This window comes from Stegodyphus dumicola, chromosome 3, assembly GCF_044657685.1.
Source record: "Stegodyphus dumicola isolate Sdum_Otavi_A_Nest chromosome 3, ASM4465768v1".
In the NCBI taxonomy this organism is placed as follows: Eukaryota; Metazoa; Arthropoda; class Arachnida; order Araneae; family Eresidae; genus Stegodyphus; species Stegodyphus dumicola.
The window spans coordinates 84960839-84976977 of record NC_140770.1 but is presented as its reverse complement, the minus strand read 5'-3'; the positions used below and the strand labels follow the sequence as shown (position 1 = coordinate 84976977).

The 16139-nt window shown below is 31.3% G+C and overlaps 1 protein-coding gene across 2 annotated transcripts in view; it reads right to left on the bottom strand.

The window, feature by feature from the left end:
* Positions 1–3089: 3089 nt before the first annotated feature.
* The window catches only part of AGBE (1,4-alpha-glucan-branching enzyme), a 68425-nt gene continuing 55375 nt past the window's right edge, over positions 3090–16139 (bottom strand). Inside the window, exons 13-15 of one of the 2 annotated variants that reach the window (XM_035357425.2) lie at positions 15321–15451; positions 13434–13551; positions 3090–3450 (exon numbers count right to left, since the gene is read on the bottom strand). In XM_035357425.2, the coding sequence (XP_035213316.1) occupies positions 3403–3450; positions 13434–13551; positions 15321–15451 (297 nt within the window). In that variant the 3' untranslated portion in view covers positions 3090–3402. Of the gene's footprint in view, positions 3451–13433; positions 13578–15294; positions 15452–16139 lie in introns of both variants that reach the window. The other variant, XR_004757916.2, reaches the window with a different exon arrangement.

Genomic DNA, 16139 nt, shown 5'->3' with positions numbered 1-16139 from the left:
TGCCTCTTGAAACACCAAACACTTCAGCTGTCTTGGTTACTGAAGCAATCACCATACAAGCCCCAATAATCTGTCCCCTTACGAATTAATTTTGCTTTGACATGATGCTCTCACAACTGCACAAAACATTGTCTCAATAATGAATGGCACTTGCAACATATTGAGGATGTTGTACAGGTGGCGTTAGTGAGCAAGAACATTAGCTTTCGCAAGAATAAACATTGCAGTTCAAACATGCATTTTATCAGCTTGTCCATATTTTCATTCACCAATAGCTTTTGTGAGAATAAACATTGCAGTTCAATCATGCATTTTATCAGTTTTTCAATATTTTGTCCAATCCCTGTAGAAGTATGGCAAAAAACTTTTATCTATTATAGAAGACATTAATTGCACTAAGAATCTAGTTAATCCAAAGAATCATGAATGTTTATGTCGCTGGTGACATCAGTTAGAGTATGAAACTTCAAATTTGTAACACAAAATAGCAGAGAATATTACTTCCTTGTTAAACAGACAACCAAACTTAGTTGTCAATTACCTAATTCTTAACCAAAAAATTTCAAATGTCTCCAAAGGTTTATGCACTTTAACTGGGAAGTAGTTTGAGGATTTCTCTCTCATGGATTAGGCTGAAAAACTAAAGTGCTTTTTTTTTTTTTTTTTTTTTTTTTTTTTTTTTAATTTTAATTTTAATAATCCTAGTCAGATACACATAATTTTAACAACTTCTAGCATGGCCAAATCTCCATGTTATAGTATTCTGTTAAAAAAAAAGGGCCGATAAGATAAAGCTTTGAGTCATTCAATTATAGTAAAGCAATTTACATGCTTATTTATTTATTAAAAAAATATGATTATTATTTTTTTTTCCCCAAAGCTGTGCTTATTAACCACTGCTCAGCTAAATTTCAGCCATTCAAAAAAAAAACTGTCTATTTTGTATTACAGAATTTGACAGAAGAAATCATTTTGAGATCAATTATATATGAAAAATAGTCAAAAATTATATATATAAAAGTGAGAGAGAGCTAAAAATTGCAGTTATACCTGTAGCGTTAGCTTTTTGCATAAATAGATATGAGCAATAATCTTACTTTAGGTAAATTATTCCTGTAATGTTGACTTTTTTTACACATGCAGATGGTAGTAGTAACTTATTTTACACAGCTTTACTTTCTATTAATTTTTAACAACTTAACATTTTAGCTCAGTGTAGTATATTCAAAATCTCAGTTTTCAAACCTGGCTTTTTTTTTTTTTTTTTTTTTCCCTATCTTAGTTTTTGCCTTGTTTCTCTTTGAGCACCTTGATTGCCCTTCGAGGAACTGATTTTTTTTTCTTTTCACCAGGAGAGAAATGGTGATTTTTCAGAGTCGATTCGTTTTTCTTTTCAACAGGGATAAGTTTTAAGAAACGGTGAATTGATAGTTTTTTCTACAATACCTTTCAACTAGCTGATGGAAAAAAAACATTATGTTAATTTCATTTGCTATCATACATTGTCAAAATTTTCAGTGTGAATGGAGATGTAAGCTTTCTAACACAATATCATCATTACTTACAAGATCATCATCAAAATGTACCCACAGAATTGTACAATTTTTAAGTTATTTTGGGCAATTCTAGTTTCTTCGATACTCATGTGAATGTTTGGAGAGCCAAGAAATGGAAATCTCGATGGAAAGCAGTGAAGGATTTTTTATATCAAACTCATAGAATGTTTAAACAACTTCCAAGCTAATTTCATTATTTGAAGATCCATAAAAATCCATACAGCTTCAAATTTCGCATAGTACATTTTCATAGACACTGATGTCTGAACCCTCACTGGTCAGTGCTTTTGCTTTCTGAATCGTCCAATTCGCTTTTTCTATTTCTAATTTCAGTTGATTAAAACATGTAAATTATAATAATATAACTTAAAAACTATTTTATATGCTTTTTATAATAAGATTATAAAAATTTAATAATCTGAAATAAGACTTAACTATGCAAATCATTTAGCAAATATAACACGATGTATTAAAAAAAAGGTGCTTTTTACTAGGAATTCAAAAGAAACAAAAAAACTTATTGACTTGTCCTTACATCCAGGTGACGCCACTTATAAATAGAAAAACTAAAATAAAATAAATAAAATGGGATATTCAAAAACTAAAAATTTGGATATGAGATACACACCCATACCACATTGGATCAAATCACATTGTAAAATATGTACTATCCATCAGCTATATCATATCTGGGGGAAAACTGTTTAGCAGTTAAAGTATAGCTAAACATTTTTTTTTTTCCTTCTATTTCCATATTATGATTGGTTGAATTATTATTACAGCCACCAAAATTTAATTCAAAATTTGAATATGACAATAACTTCTCAATGAACTTTCATTCAATAGATAAATTATAAATATTTAAATAATTTTAAATTATAGTATTCCTGAGCTTGTCCTAATACTTCAGAACAGGCTTCACTTCTCCATGAATTACATTTTATAACTTGACAAAAGCACGACATGAAATCATTTTCATGACCTGACAAAAGCATCTGCAAGTAATTTGAATGCAATGTACATCATTAATTCTTGGGCTCATCACTTTAAATTTCAACGAGAATTTGAATACTCAGTTATTTTATTCACAAAATTTCCATTATTTATGCAATAAAAACTATGTATAGAGCCATACAAAATGTGCAAAGAGATTAAAATTAAAGCCTTTATTAAACAAAATCATTTAATATTCAGTTTCCAAATTCTAAAACTTTGAGGTCAATTTCAGTTATACAAGACGTCTTTTGAAACAGCAATTATAAATTGTTTAACATGTAAAAAAATAACAATTACTACAAAAATTTGACAAAGTCACGGTAAATTTTAAAATGTCTGGTAAACTTCTAGTATAGCTAACAAATTTCACAATAGTGCAACAAGATACACAACATTCAGGTACTGAAAATATATGGCAGCTTATTAAGTTCTACTACTATATAGAATGGTCCATAATTAGTCCACACGAGCATCCATGATTTGTGCTTTTAAATTTTTTTATGCAATAAAAACTTGTGTATAGAGCCATACAAAGTGTGCAAAGAGATTAAAGCCTTTATTAAACAAAATCATTTAATATTCAGTTTCCAAATTCTAAAACTTTGAAGTCAATTTCAACTATATACAAGAAGTCTTTTAAAACAGCAATTATAAATTTTTCAAACAATAACAGATAAAAAATAACAATTACTACAAAAATTTGACAATGTCCCAGTAAATTTAAAAATTTTTGGTAAACTTCTAGTATAGCTAACAAATTTCACAATAATGCAACTAGATATACCACATTCAGGTACTGCAAATATATGGCAACTTGTTAAGTTCTACTACTATATAGAATGGTCCATAACTAGTCCACACGAGCATAAACAATTCCAACCCTAGATGGAATATAAATCTGAAAAAGAAAAAAAAAAAACAATGCAATATAAAAACTTATAAAAACTAGAATATTAATTTATGGTTAACCCAGTAGCCGCTAGTGTTCACGCAACGGTCAAAATAAATGCATATATAAAAGTAACTACCTAAGATATTTTACCAGATGATGATTTTGTGTAGGGAATATTATGAAGATTATTTCTGTAAAAAAATATTTGCCTTCAGCAATCATTTTGTTTATAATAATTAATCTCATACTTTAAGCAAAATTTTCGACCGGGTATTTTTACTGAAAATATTTAATGAAAGAATTGCCGTCTTTATGAGTGATCTATTTTTAGTCAAGGTCACCGTTTATCAGAACATTATATCAGTCAGATGTTTATATTTGTGTTGGGAAGGAATGGAAAACATGTGTTGCGTTGACACAATGTCAGCAGGAGTTAGCAGGAAACGGGTAGTCAATCTCCTTTTTCACTCATTCCTTTCGATGTTCTGATTCATGTTCTGGTTGTTTAAGAATGCCTAGAACGAGGTATCTTGCATTAGAAGAAGCCCTTCAAAGATTTTTTGATGAAGAAACAGATGATGATAATGTTAATAATGACCAGAAGGAAACTGATATTGTTGTTGTTCCCCCAGAAATTGCAGAGTCTAGGGATGAAGAAGAAATGACTGGCAATGTTTTAAATAATGATAATGATATTTTACCAAATGATACTGCTGGAGAAGTTGAAATTCAAGTAAGAAGTAAGTTTCCGCCTTCTAAAAGCAGTTATAGTCATACTAAAATGTTTAAAAAGCAGAAGACTGAGATCTTGAAGTTGATAAAAAAGAAACTGTTAGTTATGTCTCAGGAAGAACATGAAGAAAGAGACAGAAAAGAAATTATAAAAGACAAAACAGAAGGTAAAACTAGTGCACAGATTTTCGATTTTCTTTTTGGTTTAGACATTTACTCTCTTCTCGTTGAACAGACAAATATATATGCTCAGCAAAAAAAAAAAAAAAAAAAAAAAAAAAGCCCAGAATTTATTGCATCTGAAGCCTATATGAGAAGATTTACTGGAATATTATTGCTTACAGGATATCATTCTTTACCTCGAGAAAAAATGTATTGGTCTTTTGATAAGGACATTTCTGTTCCTGTTGTACGAGAATTGATATCACGTTTGCAGTACAGGAATATGAAGCAGAATTTGCATTTGGCAATAGTCAAATTGACAATACTAATAAATTATATGAGGTGAGACCGTATCTAAACTTACTAAATATCACCACTTTTTACTGCTGGAAATATAAAATCTCTTTTAGATTCCAGACGCGAGAATGCATTACTCCTTTTGCAAACTCCTCTTGATAGTGAAGAATTAGCCAGAAATAGATCAGCAACAGGAAGACCTAATAAATTCAGCATTCAAAAACCATCGTATGGAGATGGTAGACATTTTATCGTAAAGTCCGTTGATAACAAAAGACTTTGTTGTAAAGAGTACCATAGCCAGACTGTTTGTAGATGCAAAGTATGTAATGTAGCTTAACATCATGATTGTAATCAATCTTTTCATGCTTGAATCTTTCAAATGAAATAATCTGTATTTGTAAAAGAAATACAATATATATTTTAATATTAAATTAATTACAAGTAAAGTTATTTGTAGATTTATAAAACGTTATACAGCTAAAAAGTAATCCTGAGCTCCACTCAAAAGAAACATCACACGAGTACAATCCTACTCACTAAACATCCGTAGTCTTATTCCCCTGACGTTGCGCGAACGCAACACTCGCTTTTTCCCCAGGTAAGAGCATTTTTTTTATTTTAAATGTAAATTTATGTTATAAATGCTTAATTTAATATTTGTTATTATTTTCATGAGAAAAGAAACATTCCTTGTAGTTTTGGCGGTTAATGGGTTAAGTAATACATAAATAGATGGTATACATTTTTAAAAGTATACTGTAAAATTTCAAATCTTCATCTATACTTTAAAAGAAAAAATATTTTTATTAATATGAAAAACAAAATACTTTTAATAATATAAAATATAAAACATACTTCAACAAAATTAAATTGTGGAATATTTTATTTTCTTAAACTGAGAGCCCATTTTTGTTTTAACTAAAAAAATTTTTCATTTACCCTAACACTAAAACTAAATATGCAACACTGATTTTATATGTTCCTATAAAATATAATGAAGACATTTCTTATTTGAAAAAAAAAAAATTGGACACACTTATCAAGTATAATTTGCTCCTGTATTTTATTTGTAATATGAAAAACTCATTAAGCGAAATATTTTTTTCATAAGAGTCAATGTAAAATACAATAATGAATACCATTAAAAAAAAACCCTCAAACAATTTTATAACAACAATTTATTATTCATAATAAATTCTTTTTTACAAGAAAGTTGTCTAAAGTTGTTTTTGTCATTGCTTCCAAATTTGGTGAAAATAAGCATTAAAACTACTATTATTACTATTGCATTATTAAGGTGATCCTTCTCAAGGTATGATGCAGTAATTTCCAATGCTTTCAGCATTTCCCTTATTTCACTGGAACATTCTTACTTTGCTGAGGCTTTTATCTCTTCCTCCCCAAATAAAATCTCTTCCACAACTTTATCTGGACAAAGCTTTTTCGATGCAGAAATAATGGTTCTCTCGGTGCACCCTCCCATGCTTTGTTGAGCACCTATATGTAAGTGCATTTATTATTATATGTAGGTGCATTTGTTGAGCACCTATATGTAGATGTATTTTTTTAGTTTAGTGTTTAGTATCTTTTTTGAGCACCTATTGTTTACATTTCTCGTATTAGAATGGCGCCGAAATGGGTGATGTAGTTTCGATTTTAAATATCTTTAATAAATTCAATGACTCTCGGTCTATTTAAACTAAACTGAATACATTTAATAATAAAACATTATATGTAAACATTTAGTAATAATTCAGCAGTACAGATAAGCTTTAAAATAGGAATTACAACGTTACAGGCCAGCTACGCTTTAAGCCTACGTATTCTATGAACGACAAAACTCAAAAGCGTGTTGCCAACGCAAGGCAACGAAAAGGTGGAAATTAATTCGATAGGCGTGGAAGTGAACACCTATGGTAGGCAACTATATGTGAAAATAGTCTTTTCCAAACTCTCAGAGAGTGTGATTGGTTCCGCCAGTTACCACAAAAAATGCTCAAAGAGAATATTAGTGTAGAGCTTTTCAAAATGATCTGCTGGTGCAAGGGCGGCAGTAAAAGATTAGTGTTGGAAGGTAGGAAATGGATCTTGAAAAATTTTAATTCTTCAAGGTTTAAATTCTTCTAGGCCTGAGGATGTGCAGAAATGCATCCATAACAAACAAGGAATGGAGTGACAAAGTCATCTCAAGCAGAATTTTTTTAACAGGTGGACCAAACATGGGCAACTTAATTAATCCAATCTGTAAAAAGAACATGCATCACTTAAGCCTTGTTATTGGACCTCCACGTGATATTTAACCTGCTTTTCTGGACTTTACATTTCTTAAAAGCTCATAGATTGTTGAAATGGCTAATGAGCAGTAGTTTAATTGCCAAATTCATACTTGCATTTGCACAAAACAATAATGTAAGGCATTGGCTTGTGGCCTGGCATGCCTTATCCTTGTTGTATAGTAAGTTCACTTTAGCTTATTTTTAAAACAGAGACCCGCATCTTAACAATTATACACTGCTGCAGCAGATAACACTCAAAATTCACAAGCTTCTTGAATATGCCAATGAAGTTTTCGGCTGCCTTTATGCCTGATCTTGCTACTTTTAAGTGTCTCGCAATGCTGTAGATGCCTATTCTTCTCTTACACTTTTCAAACCACCCATAGCTTGTCTTAAGTGTTTCTTTTTTATCCATTGATGACCCTGGCATCTTCTTCATAAAGTTGGCAAAAATTATTATGTCCTCTTAGTTTTCCCTTCCTACAAATTATGTTTTTGTTATCAGTGTCACCTTGCATTTGCTTCTAGTTAATATCCATATCAGAAACTATCCTTTAACTTCATCAAAAATACGCTGCTGGCCATTAAAATTGCAAGATCCAGAAAGGATGATCTGATCAACGTCAAAATCACATCAAAAGAAGAGGTTGGGATATGCAAATAATTAGAATTTCAGTGTATTTAGATGACGCAATATGGAGAAATGACATCTGAAGCACTTCATAAAAGAAAAAATGTGTAGTGGATTTCTCATTCAGAAAGTGCTTCGTGAGATCAAAGTTGGCTCAGAATATTGTGTTATGCCTTGAATAAGAAGAAGAATGCTTACCAGCAAGTGTCTGAATTCGATAGAGGCAGGATCGTTGCCTATCGAGTGTGTGGATTATCATTATGTGATATCGCCTGTCACACTGATCGACATCCAACCACTGTCATGCGAATAGGGAAATAATGGATTGCTGAGGGTCATATAGAATGGCATGCAGGGTCTCAACACCCTCCCATGATTAACACCCAAGAAGACAGACATATTGTGAGGTCAGCCCTGCATAACCATACAACCATATCATCGACCATTAGTCAGGAAATGGGCATGTTTGTAGTATGCCCGGTATCAGCTTGTACAGGATGTCGCTGTTCACAGCAGCATGGATAATCAGCAAGGCGACCATTACTTCAGCTTCCCTTGACAATGCAGCAGAGAGAGACGGCGACTCTGGTCACTGAATAACAAAGTTAGATACAGGTATCGCACAATATCATCTTTTCATGAGTCCTGGTTCTGCATATAGTATTCTAATGGCCGTATAATTGCCTGGAGGCTCCAAGGAGACCGCACTTCGCCTCCTTACATTTGATCTTGGCTTAGGGGCCCTGCAGCTGGTGTGATGGTTTGAGCAGCCATTAGGTACATGACATGCATATCTCTACTTCGAATTGGCTATAATTTGAATGCAGATTGGTACATTTCTGATATAGGGCACAAAATCCTGATATAGACTTCAAATATAGGACACAACATCCAGCAGTTGTGCCCTATATTTGAAGCCTGCCAAATGCCATCTTCCAACAAGATAATGCAAGACCACATGTTGTACGTCATGCTCCAACCTTTCTCACACAGACAGATACAGGTCCTCGATACACAAGATATTCAATTGTTGCCCTAATCTGCAGTCTCCAGATCTGTCACCCATTGAAAACATCTGGTCATGGGTAGCTGAGAGCCTGCCCTGCCAACCCTCTCCAGCTAATGTGGTTGATGAAGTGGGGCATAAACCTGACACAGCACGGAATGAGTTGCCCATTTCTGTCATCCAAGCCCCATTCGACTCCATGCCTTAACCGGGTAAGGGCCAGAGGGGGCAGCTGTTTCTACTAATTTTGAACCCCTGTAAATCCCCAAACTGCTTACAAATTTAATCATCCCTTTGACATCTTGTCCACGTTTCAAGGGTCATCCGAAAAGTTCTGTGTAATTTTGATGATAAATACAAATGAAGCAGTACAAAAATATAAGAAACTCTCGTTGAATCACATAAACGGCATATCATTCTTTGACATCTTGCCATCTCTCAAGTGACAAGAAAATTCCTTTTTTAAAAAAATAACATTAGGTTTATTCATTAAGAAATTATCGGCACGCTTTCAGAAAGTCTCCAAAGAGATGAGCTGCAGGCCCTTGAGAGAATGTTTAACCCTCTCAGTGTTATGGCCGAAAAATTCCGCATAGAAGGCTGCTTTCTATATTCATTATACATGAAAATTTCTGCTAGTTTTTAATGTATCTGATTTCGGTTTGGATGTATATTGGAAGAAAAGGAGTCAAGGTACAAAATGAGAGAGTCATTTTTTAATTAAAATTTAAAAAAATACCACTTATTCATGACATTTTGAGGAACTTTGAAATTTTAGGGCTAAACCCGTAACGCTCGGAGGGTTAAATGATCTGAAGAGATGAAAATCTCAGATAGCAAGAACTAATGAATATGAGAGGTAATACAAAAAATCTCAGCAATAACTCAATTTCTGTCTGCCACTAATCAAAATATTGGGCCACTATCATCATAATAGAAGACAATAATTTAAAGAATAGTCAGTTCTGGGCACTTTGCTTTAATTTCTTTTTAAAAACTGTCATTTGGGAGCAGTGTTTTTCCTGAATTTATTGTCTGATTTGGTGGCAACAATTCATAATATGCAATTCCTTTGCAGTCCCTCCATACACAAAGCATTACTTTTTTAAAATGCAGCTACCATCTCAGTGTTACTAAATGAGGTTCTTTTGGCTTATTCCATGATCTTTCTCCTGTCACATTATTCTATAATATTCATTCTCATCTCCTGAAATAAGCTGTTTAGAGAAAGGAACTTCTTTGGTATTTTTTAACAAAGAACTGCATACCAAAACTCAAGTAAGCATATTCTGCTCTGTTAAAATATGGAAAATCAGCACATGGTGGCAGCTTGCACCCAGTCTTCTTCAAATGATCATATGTTGCACTTTTTAAAATATTTACTCTTCCAGATAGTTCCTAAACTGTATACCTAGGATTTTCCATGATAACTTCTTTCAACAACTCCTTGTTTGCAAAGGACAGTCGACCAAAGTGAACAATCTTTGAGGCTGAAATTTCCAGGCTTTAACTTTTCAAACCACCTTCGAATTGTGACATCAGAAATAGCACTGTTTTGATATAGCACAAATTTTTACTGCACTCTAGATTTTCACTTTTTTCTCTTTCTAGAAATAAAAGAGCATAATAAGACAAAAATAACTTTTAAGTTCTTCATTATTAGTACCGCACTGAAACAAAAATATGCCGTAGCATATGCCAGAATTATGCAACAGGAGCAGAAAAAAACCACATTTAAACATCTGCTTCAATCAACGTCATTCCATATCAGAAGTAGCAAAATAATTGGAAGAAAACACTCTTCTTCAAAACCTGCTGAACTCCTTGGATGATCCAATGCGTGCTCGCTAGGTCAGCCATGCTCACACTTCATTCTTGGTTCTCAATTACTTAGTATTTGACATCTCTGTAATTTTTCTCCTCTTACTCCTCTACCTGCAGCATTTTCTTTGGGGATAAAAATCCATCAGCATACTTAAACTTTATACTAAAAAAATCTGATGTGTACACCACATAACTTCCTTGTACGGAATATTAAATTATACGCATTTTTTCTTGCATTTCATTTAAACTTATTGAATTAAACGTACTTCGCTGACAACGCATAAACCACAATAGAATAAATGCATTCTTTAAAATTCACTTTGTTTACCATAGCAACACTCTGGCGCTAGGTTTACTTAACAGTATTATATTTCGTTCATATTATAACTCAGAATGCACAAAATTTATATCATTTAAAGAATTATCTAATTGTTGCCACATGTTCTATTCAAATACTATAATAAAGCTAGAACTATGTATAAAAGAAAATAAGCAAACAAAACAAAAAAAGAAACAGTTTTTCACAGAAGATTGAGTATTTCTCATTCAATTAATTCAGTTTTCACTTCGCGACAAGGCAAAAATACATAAAAACTCAAAATATCTGTATTAAAAATTACAAAGTAAATCTTAAACGCATTTTTCCTCGAAAAAATTCCAGAAAGAATTAAGCATGATTTAAATAATAAATGAAGGTATTATCTTTGTTGTTGCGAAGCTAAGTTTCTCTAGATTGGCAACAAATCCGCTACTCAGCTGTTTCAAATGTAAACAAGAGCAATGGCCGCCATCAAATTAGGCTTAGCGGCACTTAAACAATTTTGAAGTTGTTGATAAGTCTAAAAATATTTACTAAAGGCATAAAACCCTTAACCGGAAGATAAAAACAACATAATTCAATCACTTTTAAAGCAGAAAATGTACAATTTACAAACACATAAGAGTAAAGAAACTGAGATCACTGACCCGGGTAACAGAGTGGATATATTTATAAATATATTTATATACGTTTGGCGCGGCCAATTGAAACCAAAACACGAGGTGCACATCTACATGTTATAGTAGTCTTATATACAAAATTTCAACATTCTGAGGCTACTCGTTTTTGAGTTATGCAAGATACGTACATAGGTTTGTACGTACATATGTTCGTACAGACATGTTCGTACAGACGCCACGAAAAATTCACTTCAGAATTCATTTTAAAGCAGTTTTTTAGTTTTTTTGGAGGAAACGAATCTTTTATTCTGTCCTTACGTACAGATATCACGCAAAAACATCGTTAAATTGCATTCAAAAGCGTTCAAAGTGGATATTTTCGTTTAAATATGCTGCCTGAAGCTTTTCGCGATTACAATACTTCCTTTTTACTTCGTACAAGGAAGTAAAAAAAGGACATAATAATCTGTCTGAATATAACTTCCACAAGTGACAATGCAATGCTAAAACAGACTGATGAACAAGCAGCGCTAAACACAGACTTAAAGTCAAAAATTCTTTATTAAGCTTCGGTTAAGAATTATACCTTCTAATTAATTTTACCCCCCCCCCATACCTTGTCAATACCAATCCCAAAATGTGGAATCCTGTTTGAAGTTTTGCTTTTATTGTATCTATTCAAACTGATTAAAAAAATCATGTAAAATAAATATATACAACCACACAAAAATAAAACCTAAAATGCATTCAATAAAATGGACCGAGTTCTGAGCAAAAAAAGTTTAATCCATTTTCTAACTGTAGAATTTCCTTACAATTTTGTTTTATTTGCGAAATCAGAATTTGGAAACCACAAATGTCATTTCATAAGTTTCTACACTTTTTACTTAGTTGTACTGCAATGAAAAACTAGGTATACATTAATAAATTTAAAACATTCTCTTTTCGCCTGATAGTATCAGTATATTCTTCATTGACATCATTTCAAAATTAACAGAATTTTTTTATTTAATTCTCTGCTATTAAACTGGTTTAATTTTCATACTGCACACCTAATTATTCAATCTTTCTCATATGTCAAATGGATCTGTAATGCAGAAACTGCATGGCCGTCTATTTATCCCCCCAGAGAGGTATTAATATTTGCTGCTTTTAAATCTGAAAGGTCATTAAAGTTAACTGAAAATTTAAACACTCCTTTTAGTTTAATAAAGAAATTCTTTTTTAATACTAACCTTCTGCTACTGTCTTCATCTTCAGGGTCCAGTTCATTGTGCGCTTCGACATCCCCCCCCCCCTGCAGAGCAGCGCAAAATTGATAAACAGATTTCGGAATGGTTAGAGAAACAAATCATTAAGCCAAGCTGTTCTGTTTACGCAAATAATATTGTGCTAAGTAGAAAAAATGCGGTTCATTTATCCATTTTTTGCAGCAATTCCACTTTTTGTTTGATGGACATCGAAACATGCTTTCGCTTTGTAGATCCTTTGGCAGCTCCAGAATCAGAATCTCTTTTTGACATAATCGAAAGTTCAAGCTTACTTTTTATAAAATTGCTTTAACAGTCTGCAAAAAATAATAAGCTGGATCCAATTAGAAGATTAAGAAACAAACCAATCTGCAACATTAACTGAAATAGATAATTAGATAATTTTAGCCTAGCTTATACCATCCGTTATAAATTAAACATGCATGCGACAACGTATTATGTACATGAGTAAATGCATATGCTCATGCGTAAAGGTATTATGCGCATGCGCAGATAGTTTGTAGCTTTGAGGTCCGAATTATAGATCATTCCATATTATGGGCATCCAGATTAAAGACGTTATTAATATAGACAAGAAAGAATATTATTTGAATGAGTTGAGTTTGCAATAAAAATAAAAAATAAAGTAATTTTTATAAAAATTTCATGTCATTTCTTCTGCAAGAAAAATGTAAGTTCATAAAATTTTAAGTTCATGCAAATGACCTTCTATGATTTTTTTTATAAAAAAAAAAAATCAGTTTAGACACTTTGGAATGTATAAAATATTTATGTAACAGCAGGCAATAAAGCTCAAATGTTGCACATGATGTACATGTTTTGCCATTAGAAGACAAAAATAGACATACCATCATAGAATTTTGTCTTCCACTATAATGTTCAGGAAATGTAAAAAAATCTGTGTTGTGATCCAATCGCTTATGACCTCCAAATTCTTCAGCGTCACTGTCCAATACTATTTTATACCTTTAAAGTTAAGAATTGAAAACAACCTACAGAAATGAATACAGCATTTCAATTACACATATGAAATTACCACTTATATCAGCATACATAATTTTCAGAGACTGTATACTTCCTCCTTTCTTGAGTATTTAATAAACATTTCATTAGATGAATGACATTCAAAGCATAATTAAAATGTATTACATTTTCCAAATATAAGAAAGATATTAGTATTAAATTAACATCAGCTGTTATAATATCCACAGTTCACAGTTCAGAACTACTACTGCTAGTAATCCTTGACACAAATAAAAATAAAAGCTTGTCTAGATGTTTGTTACTCAGATACCAAATAACAGGCTGAAACGGATCCATTAAAAGTAAATACGCATAAAGTATCTTGAATTTCAATCTTTGCTAGATGTCTGAAAAATTTTACACAAAAAATACCTGTGAATTTTTTGCTATTAAAAAATGTCAGCTGTTTTGTGAAGCAACATAAGTATTTAAACATCATCAGTTAGGTAAAAAAAAAATATAAAATAAGCATTTTATATTATTCCATAATGAATTAGTACAGAAGACTGAAAGAAATTTGACAGCAGTTAGAAGCTAAAAGGAATATTTTATATGACTTAAGCTACTGATTAACGAGAATTAAAAAAATTTTGCAGAAATATATTTTGCCTAAATGTGAATATGAAAGTTTAATTACAGATTTAGACATATACTTACAGATATATTACAGAGTTAGACACAAAGATTAATTTAGACATATATTTACCTACAACTTATTCTATTTATAATATCACATAGCTTATTTTTAAAAACTGTCACAGAAACAACTTTATAATTTACTAACAGGAGGATCACAATCACAGTTATCAGAATCATGAATATAATTCTACAAAAATGTCACAGAAAATAATGATGAATATTTCACATTTGCATATAATTTTTATATTTATAGAAAATTATATGAAGAGAGAAAGTTTTGGTTATATTTCAATACATATCAAAGTCATGTAATACTGAACTTTACTACTAGATGGCATAAGATTTAATCAAGTGATCAACTTTTAAACAAAAAATTTTTTCAATCCATTATTTTAGAAACAAAATAAAGAGTAAAATAATTTTCCCAAATTCATTTTTTATAGTATGCCAAAATAATTTCCTTAAAATTAGAAGGATCACAACAAATATCAGACATCAATCTTGTTGTGCATGATTTACTTGTAAATCTTTTCAAGGGGACAGACAGATAATTTACTAATGCACAGCACCTGAAAGCTATCTACTTAGAGAATAACCCTACATTAAAAAAAAAAACTGAAAAATGATTACAAATTTACATACGAGAAAACTACTAAGAAACTCCATGCAACATTTGAAAATTATTCATAAATTATGTTCTTCAGAAAACATTAATCTATTAAGTAAAAATATTCAAACAACTTGATGAACATATAAAATTTTTAATTCATTTTTTGTAAAGCTAATGATTAATATTCCATATAAAATGCATGGTTTTGATCGACCAAGAATTAAACACTAGATACTGAAGTTACACATTCAATTTACATGATGATTTAAAAGAAAAACCAATAAAAAAATTACATTTAAAGAGCATGGGTAATGTATTTAAATTGTAAACATGAGGAATGTTTTCACCTTTGTGTTTTTTTCATGTAATCAATAACAATCAAACTATATAATAATAATACTTCTGAAGTCTATATAATAATACTTCTGAAGCAATACCAGAAATCAAACTGCAGAAAGGATACTTTCCAGGAATTTCAACACCAATTTTATAGTCAGGAAAGCTCTTTGTGGAATGGAAATTAAATGCAAACAACAAACCAGCTCTTTCAAATACAATGACTTTGTCATCTTCATGCTTCCAGCTAACATAGGCCTATAAAAATATCAGACATGAGAAAAATAAATTTTAAGCAATTAAATATTCTTAAATGGAAAAGCATTTCTCTTTGTCATGAATGCCCACTGAGAATACATAGTGTTACACAAGACATCAACTATTTTTCAATGGTTTCAAGCCTATAGCAATACTTTTTAAATATACAAAAATGCTTATACTTAAAAACAGGATACCTGCACAATGAAAAAAAAAAAAAGAGAGAGAAAGAAAGAAAACTTGAAAGCTTTCCAATTTTATAGTATGCCCAAAATAGCTTTTTTTTCCCCCTTTTTTTAAACATTTTTTTACATTTACAACCTTCATTTATTAAACATCATGTTCTCTGCACTTAAACCACATAAAATTCAATTCAATAGCAAAGCATCATTTAAAAACAGCATATCTTTATAATTTGCAATACACAGTCTCGCATGCTGTACATAGAAATGTTTTTTTTGGGGGGGGGAACAGTGTTGTCATTGCTAGCTTTGAAATCATTGAGTTTGTTGATCAATTCGTTAAACTCTTACAAAATTTGAATTATATAACAAAACAAATTCAAAATTCAGAATTTGGACTTCCAAGTGCCCATGTTCAGTTGGAAGGCTACATTATTCAAAATGTGAGACTACTAGCTTTTTTGGGTCTAATGCCCCTTTAGGTTAAAAAGAAAAAGAATTATACA